Raw genomic sequence first — 19247 nt, forward strand, 5'->3', positions numbered from 1 at the left:
TTATTTACAACGTAATATATTACCTTAAATAGAAGAATATTATTCAAAAATGATGAAAACCGTGAGTGCCATATCATGCGCCGTTGCAAAATTATATCCTTTAAAATATGCATCAGCACATTGTATCGATCAATGAGGACTTTATAACACTCTTGCACGAAATAGGGAAAGAACATGCTTCTGGATAATTCAATATTTATCTGATATATCATAAACTTGCTTAACACTTCCTTCGGGTTTAACAGAATAAAAATAATCAGAGCACGTCTATCTTGAGCAGACATGTCATCAGGAGGTATTGGGTACAACGAGGCATCATATGAAATACGTCGTATGAATTCATCGAGGCAACTCTCATCATACAGACATTCTAGACGTTTGTCGTCAAAGTGTTCCTTTATGTATTTTACTATAACGAAGTTTATATCGGGATCTTCTAGCCGAATCAATATTTTCAATACCGATATGTACACCCGGTACTTTTCTGCTTTAGTATGCACATGTGTGAATACATGATGAAGATATTTGAGTATAACATACAAATCGTTAGTTTTCAACATATCTATCCTATTATTTATAAAATCCAATGTAGACAAGTCCCACTCTTTATACCGTTTAATCAATTCCTTTAAGCCATACAGTCTGCCTTTGGCGATGTCATTACAGAGTTCTTGAACAGTTAAAATAGACTTCTCGGATTTCCTTGAACTTGTAAGTTGCTCCAAACAGTTGAACAGATCCTCATTTGTCACCAAAAATTCATTCCGTCTCATGAATTTTATAAAGTAGTGGCACTCCATGACAATGGCATTTTGAAGTGAGATCGTAGGGTTCTCGTCATCGTTGATGTTCTCCCCGGCCATAAATTCGAAAAAGTTAATGTTCTTGATATGTGTTTCAGAAGTAGAGTCTCCAGTTGCTGGTCAAATTTTATTACAATGGACTTTATTTTGTTGGCAGGAATCAAGTGATAATAATTCATTTGTTCATCACAGTTGCCGTATGTAAGCGGGAACAGTTTCGCTAGATTATGGTTTTCCGAGTAACTTTCAATTTTGCTGTGCATGCACTTTCTGATACAGCGAAACAAGTTTTTCACTATAATACCATGTCGTACGTTCTTCTCCTTGATAGATAATTTATGGGAAGTAACAAACTCATTGTTAAAACTGACGAGCCAGTCACACAACATTTCAAAATACATTGTTAATTGATTAATGCATTTAATCACATTTTCTGACACAGTGCCTAAATGCAACCACAGGCATTTATAGTATATTGTGTAAATTAGAAGGTAATGTAAGCGTCTGGTTCGTGAGTTTTTCAATTTGCTGCCTAATATGTATTTAATCGTTATTTCCAAGATCTCGACGCACAGGTCCAAAGGTATATGCACAAGCGATTCAACCAGTAAGTCCTCACAATTCGAGCACCATATTATCTATATATAAATGAATTATATTAGAAATAATAGTAATACATAACTTATAATTAATAATATAATGTATATATGTATAGAATCATTATATATATATATATGTATAAAAGAATAAAAAATAATGCATTATAATTCGATAGTCACGAAAACTATATGAAGTCAAATGATAAAATAAAAGAGATCGTTTTTGTAATAATATTAATATTTTACAAACTATGTCAAGATTATAGTAGGAGATACGAAAATATATATAATATTTCAAGCATCTCCCACACATACACAAATTGACTAGAAAAAAATCAAAAATATAGTATCGGACGATAGTCAGCGTTCAATATAGGTATGTGCAGCGTATTCAGGATATTATTTTTATTCAGGATATTAATATTATTTTAATAATTTTTGATTATTAATTATTAATTATTAATAAGCATTATTATAATATATAATTAATACTAATTACCAGCAGAAAGAAATAAGGTGATAAAGTAGGCCAGCAACCAACTATGTGGCCGAACATTATGTCCTTCTTGAGAAGGTGCCGCGAGGAAAAATTCGTATTCAATAGAAAATAGTTATAACACATGGTATATAATGAGATATCACTCCTTGTTTTGAAGCTGCTGTACTCAACGAATAACTTAATATCATACATTTTGAATTGTAAACTGTCATTCAAAGCGTCTTTAACCGTCCTTATTATTTTGATTACGGCGTTCGGCCTTAATGTGAGACGTTTCAACTGTCCGTGTTGTAGCTCTAGCTCTAATAAGACGGTACCTATTTTGTCTATAATTCTATCTATAATCATCTTGAGCAAAAACCTAATAAAATGATTTAAAAAATAAGGGGATTTTAGTAGCTGATCTCAAATATCATAAAATGTGTACAAACGGTAATATACGTAAAATATAATTTATTCATTGTGTGATAAAGAAGAAGAAGCTCAGAGCAAGTATACATTTAAACTTTGGCTACATCAGAACAGAAGAATATTTTTACTCTTGATTCTGAATACATAAGTTTTAAAGTAATTATAAAATTGTTATTATATAACATAATAATAATAAGGAAACAGAAACTAAAAAAGATTGTTTCTTTCTTCTCTCTTTTTTTTAAGAGTTTTATAATATAACACGAATAAATTTAGATCTATTAAATTTTTGTTGTTAGGTATTAGATTTAAGAAAAATCTTTCGCATTCAAAATTGACCTCTTTCGTCGTTACAAACAATTTAATCGTCAATAAAGATTCTGTTATTTATATCGTATATCTTGCGGAATTCTTTTATTGCTGACAACCTTACAATTAGCGAATTGCTATGATGCCTTGAAATGTATAAATTTGATTTCCATTGCATCGTACGGAATATCATCGATTTTCTGTTATTATTGTTCAAACAAAACTATGATACGCACTTGCTATATATAATAGGTAGACAGCAACAGTGATTCTGATCGACGATTAGAATATAACAGGTCACCGGTGGAATATACGTCACTAAGCAGTCTGTTAGCATGCAGCAATTCACCTCCAATATTTCAAGATTATGAATATGCCGATTTTTGAGATCGCTCGATGCGAATGTTCGAACTTAACTAATACGATGTCGAAGACTTCCTGCCTGCCTGTGTCATGTATTTTGCAAACACATGCGAATGACATGCATGGCAGTATATGTTTCTCGACCTTGACAACGATCTATAATTCCCCTCAAGTTTAAATCAACGTAATTTATAACAAAAATTCCAGAACTCTCGTGTCTATTTCCAAAATGTAGAATTACTACTGAAATCGCAATATCATATGAACATATTTTTTGCTGAGGCAGGTGTAAATAATGATTGGTATAAATACAAAAGAAAGCAATGAAATGTATCATTATAGCAGTATCCAAATTATAAATATACAAGTTTTCAAGAGAATTATTTTTACACAATTATTTTTTTTCGTACAGAAACCAAATATTTCTGAAAATTTTCGATATAACAATACACTAAACTTACTAAATTTTTCTAATAAATAATAAATTATATACGTGCATTAATTACTGTGCTTGGCTCTTAGTGCTAAATTTGTTTAGGTTATTTTATTTTATTCAAGAAAATCTTCATACATTTTTGTTTTATTGATCAATATTTGTATATATACGTTTTCCGCATGTAACTCTTGAAAATTACAAAGAAAGATTCCGAGTGCTAATACAGTACAAAGTATAATTAATGTAATTACAATTCTAATTACATGCTATTTGATGGACAAATAAATTTTCCTAAGTATATTTCTTGTCTCCTTTGTCACTAGATGTATATCACTTCGATACTTAACAATATACTACAACTAATATTTAATTTAAAAAAATTGTACGGATATTATTATTATTAATAATTATACAGAGATTTTCCGCAAAGTTAATCAAATGTCTCGAAAATTTCTAAGAAACATGATTTAAAGAAAAAGTAATTTCTGTGTGCTATTACTCAGAAAAAATTTATTTTTGCACTCTTATCTGTTATATACTAAGAAACTTTCATAGAAATTTTAAAACATTTGATCAATCACACGTAATGTCACGAATAACAGTTATAAATACGGAATGATCAATATAAAAGATATAGTTTATAAAAATAACGATTTATATTTTATAAACATTAAAATGAAAAGTATTTTCACACTAAATATTTTATAATTTAGTGCAAAGAAAACAAAACATTCTTATGCATAAAATGTTTTATAAAATATATCAATATAGAAAAAAATAAAATGTATTTTGATTAGAACACTGCGAAGAAATAGTTCAGTTCTGCTTTATAAAAAATTATCCTAGAAAAAGACGAAATATGTAAATACTTTTTGCACGCTTTAACGAAACTAATCTAGGTATCTTTCTAGACATAAACTGCGAAGTAATCGCTCGGAGTAACAATGCATCTCCCTATTAGATATCTTGAGGCATTCACATATGAACAAGTATGAGTTGTACATCGCTGGAACTTTCTCCTCAATAAGGGAACTATAATGTTTACAGTATCTTCCATCACAAATGCTGAAAAAATAGATATATATTATAAAATAGAAAGTGATGAGAATATAGATTTGGTCATTTGATAAGAAAAATAATTATATATAGCTTCTCTCACAAACACCATCAAATTTTCCAAAAAAATTACAAAGAATTTCTGAAGAATGTATTATTTTAAAAATGCATTGTATTCTTTTAATGATATACGAATATTAAAATGTCGTTCTTATTCTTTTAACGGAAAAATAAAATAAGGATAAAAATGAATAAATTCAAGTAAAATGAAGAAATAGATGAAGAAGAAGAAAGAAGCAAGGGAAAAATAAAGATTTAATTAAAAATTAAATTTGGAAAAAAATGGAAATATTATCATATGTATTTACCATTTTAGGTTGAATGCCTTATTTGGTCGAAACTTGATATCCTTGAGGCAGTCATGCATCATTTTGCGGATTTTGTCGAAATAATCATCCGTTTCTATAGATGGATTCAAACGTTGGATACTTTGGAGCAGAGAACTATAAATATCACCGTCGCGCGTTTTGTTGACAATATAATTCAAGGAGCACAGAGTTCTCAGTAGGATGCGGCGGATCTCTTCGAGTTTGTCGCATGCCGTGTTTCTGACAGCTTTGCAGAGTATCACGAGCCCGTGCAGCAATAATAAAAATGCGTCCTCGGGAAATTTCTCTACATACATCAGAACAATCTGCGTCGCCTCGGCGGTGATGCGCATTACATTTTCGTATGCCATCATCTCGTTGGCCCAACCGAAATGATACCAGAATACGAATATCAAGTCAAACACGTATTTCGCGTACTCCTCTTTGAAGCAATGTAAAATCATGTGACGTATATAAGCCTCTCGATTGAGGCTGAAGGTTCGCACATAAGAGCGCAACTTGGGATGGCATTTCGGATCCGTGCGCAGTCGTTTATACACAATGAAGCAACGTTTCTCGTATTCCTGGATTATTTCCAGCGCGTTCATCATAGGCCGCATTTTTTGTATATCGAGTGGTTCCACATGGTTACCGATTGCGAATAGCAATTTTTTATCTATTTCTCTCGTTCCGCGCAGATACCGTAATATATCATTTATACATTGCATTCGTTCACGTATCTCTGCTTTTGTAAAACTTTTGTTGCATCTTCTTAGCACTGATGCCGCCTTGATCAACACTATTATTAGTAATACGAAATTAGTTCTGGGCGTGCAAATTCCGTTTTTCAAGATAAGTAGTATATGTGATATAATAATATACACATTAGTCTTCTCAAAATAGCTATTATTCAGATAAGGAATGTAGATTTCGTTCATTAAATCATCCGCAGATATTACCTGTAAAAAAATTTAGAAATCAAAAATTAAAGTGGAATTCTAACAGAGTAAAAATTAAAGAAAAAAGAACGGAAATAGGTATTATAATAACACGTAAATTTCAATCGGCGTTAACAATATAAAATAGAATAATATTTTATTGTAATAATATAGATAAGAGAAATGATTTTCGCCATTCAAACTCGATTAACAAGTACAAATTTTCATTGAACAGATTTTAGTTATTTAAATATCCTTTAATAACCAGATTCTATTATCTGTTTAATTATTATGCAATTTGAATAAAAATATAACTTATTACAAAAGCTCAATATTATATAGAGTACATAAAGCATTATGTCAAGTATTTGTTTTAATAAAAAGATTTGTATCTCTTATATAAATAATTATTATAAAGACATTAAACTATCAATTATCAGAAATATTTAGAAAATAAAACACTAAATAAATAATCAAATAGAAATTTTTTATGTATAATTATATATAAAATATGTATGTACCTATATTTTTTCTTCTTTGTGTATAATTTTTGTACATATATATAAGATATATAATAAAAATAATTAAAAAGTAGTTAGAGATAAATGCATTTGTATTGTTTTATTACAAAAAATAAAATTGCGTTCACGTATTTTATGTATAATTGTATATAATAATATTATCTGTAGAATTAATTTATATATGATTGTGTGTACGAGCAATTTCCATCATTTCTTAAAACTCTATTTTAAAAAAGAGAACATACTAAGAAAAAAGAAAATTATGCTTTTAACTATTATTTAATTCTCATTTTTCTTGTATATGCAAAAATTATAAAAAGGAGAGAAAACGTACATGGATATTTTATATAATTATATACATATAAGAAATTCTTTCCCGGGTATCTTTGAAAAAGTGCGTTATAAGAAAGAAATTACTCGTGTAAATGTTTCGCAATTTTAGAAACAAAATATAATGTATCAATGTATGGCGCCGCATAGTATGCTCTTTCCTAAAACCCCGAATCTCTTATTTAAACAATATTTCATAAAACTCACTTACTGGTTCGTCTTAAATCAACCCACTACTAGAATATATAAGTGCAGAAAATTTAAATTTGTACTAGAATTTTATCTAAACATCCGATAAAAATTTGCCCCCTTAATGTTTATTTCATTGCTTTTATCTGAAATTCTATAATGCCTATTTTATTTACAACGTAATATATTACCTTAAATAGAAGAATATTGTTCAAAAATGATGAAAGCCGTGAGTGCCATATCATGCGCCGTTGCAAAATTATATCCTTTAAAATATGCATCAGCACATTGTATCGATCAATGAGGACTTTATAACACTCTTGCACGAAATAGGGACAGAACATGCTTCTGGATAATTCAATATTTATCTGATATATCATAAACTTGCTTAACACTTCCTTCGGGTTTAACAGAATAAAAATAATCAGAGCACGTCTATCTTGAGCAGACATGTCATCAGGAGGTATTGGGTACAACGAGGCATCATATGAAATACGTCGTATGAATGCATCGAGGCAACTCTCATCATACAGACATTCTAGATGTTTGTCGTCAAAGTGTTCCTTTATGTATTTTATTATAATGAAGTTTATATCAGGATCTTCTAGCCGAATCAATATTTTCAATACCGATATGTACACCCGGTACTTTTCTGCTTTAGTATGCACATGTGTGAATACATGATGGAGATATTTGAGTATGACATACAAATCGTTAGTTTTCAACATATCTATCCTATTATTTATAAAATCCAATGTAGACAAGTCCCACTCTTTATACCGTTTAATCAATTCCTTTAAGCCATACAGTCTGCCTTTGGCGATGTCATTACAGAGTTGTTGAACAGTTAAAATAGACTTCTCAGATTTCCTTGAACTTGTAAGTTGCTCCAAACAGTTGAACAGATCCTCATTTGTCACCAAAAATTCATTTCGTCTCATGAATTTTATAAAGTAGTGGCACTCCATGACAATGGCATTTTGAAGTGAGATCGTAGTGTTCTCGTCATCGTTGATGTTCTCCCCGGCCATGAATTCGAAAAAGTTAATGTTCTTGATGTGTTTCAGAAGTAGAGTCTCCAGTTGCTGGTCAAATTTTATTACAATGGACTTTATTTTGTTGGCAGGAATCAAGTGATAATAATTCATTTGTTCATCACTGTTGCCGTATGTAAGCGGGAACAGTTTCGCTAGATTATGGTTTTCCGAGTAACTTTCAATTTTGCTGTGCATGCACTTTCTGATACAGCGAAACAAGTTTTTCACTATAATACCATGTCGTACGTTCTTCTCCTTGATAGATAATTCATGGGAAGTAACAAACTCATTGTTAAAACTGACGAGCCAGTCACACAACATTTCAAAATACATTGTTAATTGATTAATGCGTTTAATCACATTTTCTGACACAGTGCCTAAATGCAACCACAGGCATTTATAATATATTTTGTAAATTAGAAGGTAATGTAAGCGTCTGGTTCGTGAGTTTTGCGATTCGCCTAATATGTATATATATTTAATCGTTATTTCCAAGATCTCGACGCATAGGTCCAAAGGTATATGCACAAGCGATTCAACCAGTAAGTCCTCACAATTCGAGCACCATATTATCTATATATAAATGAAATATATTAGAAATAATAGTAATACATAACTTATAATTAATAATATAATGTATATATGGAAGGGGTAAAAGCCATAGAGGTGTAAGTCAAATTTTTTAAAATATTGACTTGTGTGCATAGATGCAATCTATACAATATATAAATTGCATCTATATATTGTATAGATTGCATCTATGCACACAAGTCAATATTTTAAAAAATTTGACTTATAGTACACCACTATGGCTTTTAGCCCTTTATATGTATAGAATAATTATAGATATGTATATATATATATCTATATATAATATATATGTATAAAATAATAAAAAATAATATATTATAATTCGACAGTCACGAAAACTATATGAAGTCAAATGATAAAATAAAAGAGATCGTTTTTGTAATAATATTAATATTTTACAAACTATGTCAAGATTATAGTAATAGGAGACACGAAAATATATATAATATTTCAAGCATCTTCCACACGTATACACAAATTGACTAGAAAAAAAAATCAAAAACATAGTATCGGACGATAGTCAGCGTTCAATATATCTGCAGCGTATTCAGAAAGTTAATATTATTTTAATTATTTTTGATTATTAATTATTAATTATTAATAAGCATTATTATAATATATAATTATTACTAATTACCAGCAGGAAGAGATAAGGTGATAAAGTAGGCCAGCAACCAACTATGTTGCCGAACATTATGTCCTTCTTGAGAAGATACCGCGAGGAAAAATTCGTATTCAATAGAAAATAGTTATAACACTTGGTATATAATGAGATATCACTCCTTGTTTCGAAACTGCTGTACTCAACAAATAACTTAATATCATACATTTTGAATTGTAAACTGTCATTCAAAGCGTCTTTAACCGTCCTTATTATTTCGATTACGGCGTTCGGCCTTAATGTGAGACGTTTCAACTGTCCGTGTTGTAGCTCTAGCTCTAATAAGACGGTACCTATTTTGTCTATAATTCTATCTATAATCATCTTGAGCAAAAACCTAATAAAATGATTTAAAAAATAAGAGGATTTTAGTAGCTGATCTCAAATATCATAAAATGTGTACAGACGGTAATATACGTAAAATATAATATATGTTATACATATATGTATAATACAGCATTTATATAATGTTAAAAATTGAATGTTAATAACATAAAATATACAAGAAATGCATGTAATAATATTAATCGTAACACATATTCTTTTCTTTAATTAATGCTCCTATAAATTCCATTAAAGTAAATGCCCAAAAAATCAAAATTAAAAGTATAAAGAGTTATTTAATTGCAATTAAAATTAATATAGATATATAATTTTCTTCGTATTTGAAAGATTGGAATAAATAAATACATCGCATTAATATAAAGTAAAGAGAGTATCTAAATGCTTTCGTTCAAGTGTAAAAAATGAAATTGGATTCGCATAAAGTTTTTCCCCTCATGTTCACTTTCTGTAACTTATTATTTATTCATTGTGTGATAAAGAAGAAGAAGCTCAGAGCAAGTATACATTTAAACTTTGGCTACATCAGAACAGAAGAATATTTTTACTCTTGATTCTGAATACATAAGTTTTAAAGTAATTATAAAATTGTTATTATATAACATAATAATAATAAGGAAACAGAAACTAAAAAAGATTGTTTCTTTCTTCTCTCTTTTTTTTAAGAGTTTTATAATATAACACGAATAAATTTAGATCTATTAAATTTTTGTTGTTAGGTATTAGATTTAAGAAAAATCTTTCGCATTCAAAATTGACCTTTTTCGTCGTTACAAACAATTTAATCGTCAATAAAGGTTCTGTTATTTATATCGTATATCTTGCGGAATTCTTTTATTGCTGACAACCTTACAATTAGCGAATTGCTATGATGCCTTGAAATGTATAAATTTGATTTCCATTGCATCGTACGGAATATCATCGATTTTCTGTTATTATTGTTCAAACAAAACTGATACGCACTTACTCTATATAATAGGTAGACAGCAACAGTGATTCTGATCGACGATTAGAATATTACAGGTCACCAGCGGAATATACGTCACTAAGCAGTCTGTTAGCAGCAATTCACCTCCAATATTTCAAGATTAAGAATATGCCGATTTTTGAGATCGCTCGATGCGAATGTTCGAACTTAACTAATACGATATCGAAGACTTCCTGCCTGCCTGTGTCATGTATTTTGCAAACACATGCGACTGACAAGCATGGCAGTATATGTTTCTCGACCTTGACAATGATCTATAATTCCCCTCAAGTTTAAATCAACGTAATTGATAATAAAAATTCCAGAAGTCTCGTGTCTATTTCCAAAATGTAGAATTACTATTGAAATCGCAATATCAAATTCTGAAGATATGAGATTGCAAAACTTATTTCACAATTTTTTTGACCGCATAGCGTATTTATGTATAACTGTAATTATAATTGTAATGTATATCATATAAAAGTGATTTATCTATACATATATATACCATGTTTTAATGTTTAATTAATTGCGCGAGTAATTGTATTAAAGGTCAATAACTTTTTTCTCATGTGATCAAACTCGTATTATCTAATATTACATATCGGTCTCGAATATAAGTTATAACAACAATCATTATTCAATTTGTTACGTTAATTAACTCTACGATATATTAATTATCTTTTTATTCTTTATCTTTGAATTAATTATTTTTTATTATATTATCTCAATTATTATGGTGCTTTTTCTTATGTTGGATTTTAGAAAATTTATAAGAAATTCAAGCTATCTCTTTTTACACAATTGATACTTGATAATTACACAATTTTTTAGAACAGGAGTATTAAAACTTAAATAATTTATAAGAAATAAATTGTAATTAACATTTCTAAAACCTTCCAACATATTATCATAGTTGTAAACAAATGATATTTTTAATAAGGAATTAATTAGAGAATTAACCCTTATTAACTTTAACCCTTATAAATTTAGGAAATTCGATTTACATATTGATAAAATTGATAACGTGTGATTAAGAAGAACTTTTTTTTATATTTTATTACTAATTGCATATGTGTTTCATTAATCAATTATTAGTTCAACAATATATATACCCGTCACATATACATTTTTCCATATTTATATACGTATGTGTATACATAGTCGTTAAATTTGTGATATAAGAATCAGATTATTGCACCCGAACAGTTTTCTCACGGGGCGGCGAAAAATCATCGAATTATTTTGCATAATTCAGACATTTCTCATCATTACCTTTGTCTTCTTATCTTGGAAACAAAAAATTTTATATAATTTTATATATTAAATATGTCCAAATATGTTTTCTTTTTCTTATATAATCTTTGTTGAAACACAAGAAATATAATAAAAAGAAAAGTTATTAAATAATTAACAGAATAATTTTCGCATTGTTTTTTGTACAAAAATGTGACATTTGAACAAATAAGAAAAATTGCCCATATAATTATATGTAAATAACATGTAATAATCGTATATAGAATATAATTATATGTAGAATATAATTATATGATTATATATAAAATATTATATAAACTTCGCATAATTTATTACAATATAATTCACAAAGAGAATTAATATTAAAGAATATATAAAACGTCATATAAAGCATATGTTTTAAATCATAATGTAAATCATAAAGTTAAGTTCTTTTTTAGTTAATGTTTAAGAAAGATTTATATTCTATCTAAAAATGATTATTTAAAAAGAGATTAACTATAAATTACAGAAATATTTTACTTAATAGATTTTTTAAATAAACATTTTCAAAAGTACGTTTTACAAAAAAATTGTTTAGGTGAATGTTTTGTAATTGTAAGAAGGAAATATGTTGGCAATAATTTTTTTGAATTCTTAAGACTGCGAAACGTTTGCGAATTTTTTGAAAACTCACTTTCTTGAAGATATTAACTAATCTTCAGTCTGATATATAGGGGAGACCGGGGCCTAACCGTCAGTTTTTTTTCGGTGCCGATTTTTAACAAGAAAATAAATAATTTTAGTTAAATGTGGTATACCACTGTAAAGAGTGAACCTTTAGCTACAAAATTTATATAGGAAATTTTTATCTACGTCGCTTTGTTTAACCGGTATAGAGCAAAAACGACAACGGTGGAAAAATTGAAATCTCAAAAATGCCGGGGTTTAACCGTCACACTGCATTTTCAATACATATACGTACATCTAATCCTGAAAAATGATAGGATACATCTTAATAATTGTTTTTTAAGAGAAAAATATAAAAATTTATTCAAAATTTTTATGCGAAACATTATTAAAAAATAGTTACGAGGGTTCCTCTTTCCGCAGAAGTCACTCGCCCGACTTGTTTCACTCCTCGACGTCCGATGACTCTATTCGGTGTCTGAACGGTTGTAATTCCCGTCTCATCCATATTCCATATGCAGTGAGCCTGGAAATGCCCCCCCCCCGACTGCTTACTGACGGATTAACCCCAAACACAAGTTTCAGGTTTGATCGCCCACGAAATATTAGACATCAACGATAATGAAAAAACTACACTGGATTCGTGTTCAGCATGCATTACTCTTTATAATCACGTACCTCGAGATTTGGAGAGCAAATATTATTGCAGATATTACAAAATTTCCACGCGCAGAAAATGTAATTTTCACCTTCCAAAAACACGTTTGCCCTCGTAAAAATCATAACACGGCAGGTAACCTGCCGAAACTCCGTTGGTCACATGGGTACCATAAGCAGCGTTTACAATGTTAATAGCGAGTTCGCACAATATACAGGTTCCGAGATATTTGATTTGACGGTTCAACCCCGGCGACGGTTAGGCCCCGGTCTCCCCTACATAAAAAAAATACCATAGAACTTTTATATATCATATATATATATATAATCATATATATATATAATATGATACGATTTGATGTAAATCTGATAAAAATTTATCCCTATAAACGTTTATTGTATTTACAACATTATATATCACCTTATAGCGTAGCGCATTATCCAGAAAATCAGTAAAACGTGTACACCATTCTATGCGCTGCTGGAAAACTATATCCCTCAATATGTACAACAGCACGTTGTTATAATCCTTGGTCAGTTTGTAACATGATCGCACTATAGATATTTTGTTTTCAAATATAGGATTAGTATCAAATTCAGGGCTTATCTCATACATCACAATTTTTTTTAAAACCTCCTTTGGATATAATAAAATAAAGATCAAGAGAGTACGTAATTGGGTTACATTCAAATAATTCATTTCGTAATCATCGACTGAAATTCCTTCCATGAATTCCACGAAGCATTCTTCATTATACAAACATCTTAAAGGATTGTCGTCAAAGTGCCGCTCCACATAATTTTTTACAATAGAATGCATGTCTATCACTCTTAGCTGAATTAATATTTTCAACACCGACATGTACAACTGATACTTCTCTGCCTTAGTGCGCAGATATGCGAATATATGATGGAGATATTCGAGTATAACAGAAACGTCGGGAATTCTCAATAATTCTATCCTCTTGCTAATAAAATCTAATATAGACAAGTCCCATTCCTTGTAGCGTTTAATCAATTCCTTCATATCATACCATCTGCCTCTGGCGATGTCCTGACAAAGTTCTGGAAGAGTTAAAATAGGTTTGTTGGAATTCGCTGGATTTACAAAGCGTCGTCTAATTTGCTCCAAACAGATCCAGACAAGTTAAACAGATCCTCATTTGATACCAAAAATTCATTCTGTCTCATGAATTTGATAAAGTAGTAGCACTCTATGACAATGGCATTTTGCAGTGAGATCGTAGTATTCTCATCATCGTTGACGTTCTTCCAGGCCATGAATTCAGGAGAGTCAACGTTCTCGATCTGTTTCAAAAGTAGAGTGGCCAGTTGCTGGTCAAATTTGATTACAGTGGCCTTTACTTTGTTGGCAGGAAGCATGTGACAATAACTCGTATGTTCATCGAAGTTGCCGTACGTAAGCGTGAACAGTTTCGCTAGATTATGGTTTTCCAAGTAACTTTCAATTTTGCTATGCATGCACTTTCTGATATAGTAAAGCATGTTCTTCACTAAAATACCACGTCGCAAGTACTTTTTGATAGATAAATCATGGAGAGCAACAAACTGGGGGCTGACAAGTAAGTCACACAATATTCTAAAATAATTTACTAATTGGTCGATGCGTTCAATCACATTTTGTTCCGACAGAGTGCCTAAGTGCAACCATAGGCATTTATTATAAATCTTGTAGATCAGAAGGAAAATAAGGCGTTTGGCTCGCGAAAATTTCAGCTCGTCTATGTGTTTGATCACAATCTCCAAAATTTGAACACACAAGTCCAATGGTACATGCGCTAGCGATTCAATCAGTAAATCCTCGCATTTCGAGTGCCATATTATCTATATATATTACATAAGTGAGATAAAAAAATTACATAAATAAAATATATTAATAATGACAACAATATACATATTCTTATAAATAATAACATAAACTATGCATGTAAAAATATACGCATTACACAGATGAACATATAATTATTTTTCATATTTGTACAATATATTATATTTCATTATTTGTGTGTGTGTGTATACACACATATAACTAATTAAATTTACTCTATAATTACTCTATTATTCGGTACAATTTTTCTCTTGTCGCTACAGAAACCAAACAAATTACATTTATTGCTACATTAACCTCTTATATTTTTATTTAAAGGCGCGTGAAAAATATGTTAATTTAACTTAATACTCAAAGTGAACGAGAAATACTTTATAATTCGATTATCTCGAAAACCATATAGAAGCTGAATGATAAAATAAAAGAGATCTTTTTTGTAATGATATTAATGTTTTATGTGCTATATGGTAATGGAAAGAGCACAGTAAAGATAATATAATACTTCAAGCACCTTTCACACTCCCGTATCAACACTGACACCAACACTAAACATACTACACAGTACTACACACACACATACACACATTGATTTAAGAAAAAGGAGGAAATTGAATATAACAAAGATAGTCAGTATTCAATACAACTGCAGTGCAAGCAGAAAATTAATGTATTTATTAATTATTAATAATCTTTATTCATATATGATTATTACTAGTATATGAATTACCTATAAAAAAAGATAAGGTGATAGAGCAGGCCATGTACCGACCATACAGCCGAAGTATATGTCCTTCCTGAAAAGGTTCTGCGAGGAAAAATTCGTATTCAAAAGTAAAAGTTTGTAACATTTGGCGGATATTGAAATGGTATGTCTCGTTTCGACTTCGACGTCTTTCACAAATATCTTAATGTTGTACATCTTAAATCTTGGATTGTCTTTCAAAAACTTGGTAATGGTATTTGTAACTGTATCAATAGAACCCGAGGTTTCCGTATTTCGGGACGAGAGATGTTTCAATGGTCCACAGCTTTGCTCTTGATGTGACAAAAGACTTCGCATGTTTTGAAAATACTCAGATAAAATAGCATCCATCTTGAGCACAAACCTGATAACATAATTAAAAAAAACTGTATACATATGTACAATAGCTAATCTTAAATATAATAAAATATATAAATAGTATTACGTAAAATATATTAACAATAAGTATAATATAACATGTCTATGTGTAATCTTAAAAAATTACCTATCTTCCTCTTCTTCCATTGATTGGCTAATCAATTGCTAAAGAAAAGAAAGAAGCTGGAAGTATACATTTCAATCTCGTTCGAGATCTCTATACTATAACAGAATCGTAATTTTGCTCTTGATTATATGGAGGGGTAAAAGCCATAGTGGTGTAAGTCAAATTTTTTAAAATATTGACTCGTGTGCATAGATGCAATTCATATATATTGTATAGATTGCATTTATACATACAAGTCAATATTTTAAAAAATGTGACTTACACCACTATGGCTTTTGCCCCTCTATATTGTATATGTACATAATTTTTAAAGTAATTATAAAATTGTTACTGTAGAACAAGATAATTATCAAAAGAAAGAAAGTGAAACACACATATATACACATACACATAGATTCTCTCTCTTTCTCTCTCTTTCTCTCTCTCTCTCTCTCTCTCAAATATTTAAATGTAAAAAAAGATAATGTAACAGTATTTAAATAATACAACAAATAAATATGTACAATGAGAATTGTATAACACTATGCACAAATTTTGGCTTACCAAAGTTTTTTCTATAAGAGTTCTTTTTTATTCGAAATTCCTCATCTTTGTATATCTCCCTCGGAATTCCTTATCGTCGAAAGATGCCAGTAAGCTGATAATTGGTGAATTGCTTACGTCATTACTGTCTGGTTAAAACGCAGAAGTCCGATCTCTGACATCATCGCCATTCGGCGTAACATCGATTTTTGTTGTTATTGTTCATACGGAACTATGGTACGCGCCTGGTACATGGACAGCAGCGATGCTGATCAAAGATTCGAACACCATAGGCAGCCGCCGGAATTCGTGTCGCTGGATAATCTGTTCGCCGCAACGGGCGTTGAATATTTTAAGGTTAGAGACGTGCCGATTTTTTAAATTGTTCGTTGCGAAAAGTTTAATTTACCCAATCCGGCGATATCGTGGACGATGCTGTCTCGTGCCTGTTTACGTCGTGTATTTTGAAAACACATACGGCTGACGAAATGATACATGTCTCTTGCCTCTCTTGCCTTTCCGTGCCAATCTCTCTCAGTGTCAAATCATGATCAGCTGACGTCAGCTGATTGCTGAAACGAATCTAATATATACACATGTCTAATATATAGACATACCTACTTATTTTTTTTAATAACCTGCCTTCCCAGGTAGCAAGCACTCGTCATTTTGACGTCAAATGACGTCAAAAGACGTCAAAATGACAGACTTTTGACGTCAATTGACGTCAAAATGACGAGTCTTGCTACCTGGGTTACTTATGTAATTTGTAATTTTCTGCACTTATAAATCATTTAATGTTATTTTAATATCTTTATGTATATATATAATGCATATTATATATTAATATAAATAAAACTTTTAGACTACCACGATTCGATGTGCGTGTTTGTGTTTATATCGAATAGATAAAATTTTACAAATAAACTTACTTACTGTATTTATAATATATAAAATATCTATTTTCCAGATAAATCATCTAAATTATGAGACGGATGCTACTTTGAAAGAATTACGCGAAAAACGCGGTTACTCGTATGAAGACGAAATAACGTGCTCCAAAGAGTGTTTATCAAATTACGAAGAGAAGGTACGAAACATATTATCTCTATTTTAGATTCGCAATTATTATTATTCCTTATAATAAAACATCAAGATTTTTAATCGACGTCATACGTTTAACAGCATATTTCTTCAATACCTTTAATTATATTAATTAGAGATGTGCGAGCTATTCGAATATGAATCGTATCGAATCGGATGAGATTCGAGATTCGGCTCGATTCAATTTTGAATTTCTATGATTCAAATCTGAGTTATTAGAAAATTTCGAATCTAGATAGCTCGAAAACAAATCATATATATTGTTAATTTTATAAAATAATAAATATTTTCTATTAATAAGCAAAACAATGCGGTCATGTTAAACTGTTGCATTCAGTGGGTGTGTATTTTAGTGCTACAACCGCTCACTGAGCAGCTAATAAGTAGCAATAGAATGTAATTATATTTCCTACCTTAAAGCGAATTTATATTATATAATCAGTATTATTTTTTTCACATTATAATGTTCTCTTATTCTACATGTTAGAATTCAATCTACAATAATAATTATACTGTTAATTAAAAATTATATTTCAATTCGATTCGGATTCAAAAAGGGAAATAAAGTTCGATTCGATTCAACATTAAAAATCGTTAATTCGCACATCTCTAATATTAACCTTTCTGTCCGAATTTAATTCTTAGTTGAAAAACTTCTTCACCGAACATCTTCACACTGACGAGGAGATACGTCTGATTCTGGATGGATCGGGCTACTTCGACGTGCGGGACAAGGATGATCAATGGATTCGGATTGAAGTGACGGCCGGCGACCTAATAATCATACCCAGTGGGATTTATCATCGCTTTACTCTGGACACTAATGTAAGAATATTTATAAATGCATTCTTCTCTTTACGACTGATCTTTCGGCACACATAGCTTATCTTTCTCCAAATCATTTTTTAAACACGTGAAGGAAAAGTTTTTCTCTTTTTTAAAAATAAATATGTGCTAAACAAGTTTCTAATTCAGAGTAAATTTAAGATAAATTTTGTGATTTTCAATTAATCCTAAATAGATCTCTAATTTTCGAGGAAACTCTTTTAGAATTATATAAAAGCAAAGAGATACTTTGTGGGAGAACCAGTTTGGCTGCCGTACAACAGACCGGCTGAAAACATGGACTGCCGCGAGCAGTACCTGAATCGACTGCAGAAAGGCTTTGAAGTACCTTTTGCTTAATAACCCCGTATTAACTATACATAAGCTTCCATAAGAAAATATATTTTTTATATCTATCTTTCATTAAACTATTATACTTAAAGTTACCAATTTATATTATCATACTTGAATATTAAATATATATACAAGTGTATGTTATATAAGCATATGATAATCTGTGAATGAACAATATAAAGCAGCTATACGTACAATTTCTTTTTCAACATATATCGATCTTGTAGATATATTTATCTTTAAATAAAACGAAAATCTGTTTTAATTCTTCCATATTTCAATTTATGACTATATCCTTTTTTGTCTTTTTTTATCTTTTAAATCCCCTTTTCGTTTTCAGAAT

General features: G+C 30.0%; 2 protein-coding genes and 1 long non-coding RNA gene across 3 annotated transcripts; 1 reads left to right on the plus strand and 2 right to left on the minus strand.

Moving 5' to 3' along the window:
* Window positions 1-4230: 4230 nt before the first annotated feature.
* On the minus strand, window positions 4231-10849 carry LOC139774866 (uncharacterized). The gene is made up of 5 exons (XM_071710370.1): window positions 10421-10849; window positions 9088-9448; window positions 6963-8432; window positions 4845-5809; window positions 4231-4485 (listed from the first exon to the last, which is right to left on the minus strand). The coding sequence occupies exons 2-5, from the start codon at window positions 9433-9435 to the stop codon at window positions 4311-4313; spliced, it is 2958 nt and encodes a 985-aa protein (XP_071566471.1). The 5' UTR covers window positions 9436-9448; window positions 10421-10849; the 3' UTR covers window positions 4231-4310.
* A 4636-nt stretch (window positions 10850-15485) lies between these two features.
* On the minus strand, window positions 15486-17274 carry LOC139774872 (uncharacterized). Its single transcript, XR_011718698.1, has 4 exons — window positions 17260-17274; window positions 17031-17193; window positions 16100-16945; window positions 15486-15958 (listed from the first exon to the last, which is right to left on the minus strand). It is a non-coding gene; the product is annotated as an uncharacterized lncRNA (long non-coding RNA).
* On the plus strand, window positions 16844-19169 carry Adi1 (acireductone dioxygenase 1). The gene is made up of 4 exons (XM_071710378.1): window positions 16844-16978; window positions 17592-17711; window positions 18371-18550; window positions 18776-19169. Exons 1-4 carry the CDS (start codon window positions 16856-16858, stop codon window positions 18908-18910), a joined length of 558 nt encoding a protein of 185 aa, XP_071566479.1. The 5' UTR covers window positions 16844-16855; the 3' UTR covers window positions 18911-19169.
* The last annotated feature ends 78 nt before the right edge of the window (window positions 19170-19247 follow it).

This window comes from Temnothorax nylanderi, unplaced genomic scaffold (assembly GCF_030848795.1).
Source record: "Temnothorax nylanderi isolate EJ_2023f unplaced genomic scaffold, tnyl_v1.0 TNYL_tig0089_pilon, whole genome shotgun sequence".
Lineage (NCBI taxonomy): Eukaryota > Metazoa > Arthropoda > Insecta > Hymenoptera > Formicidae > Temnothorax > Temnothorax nylanderi.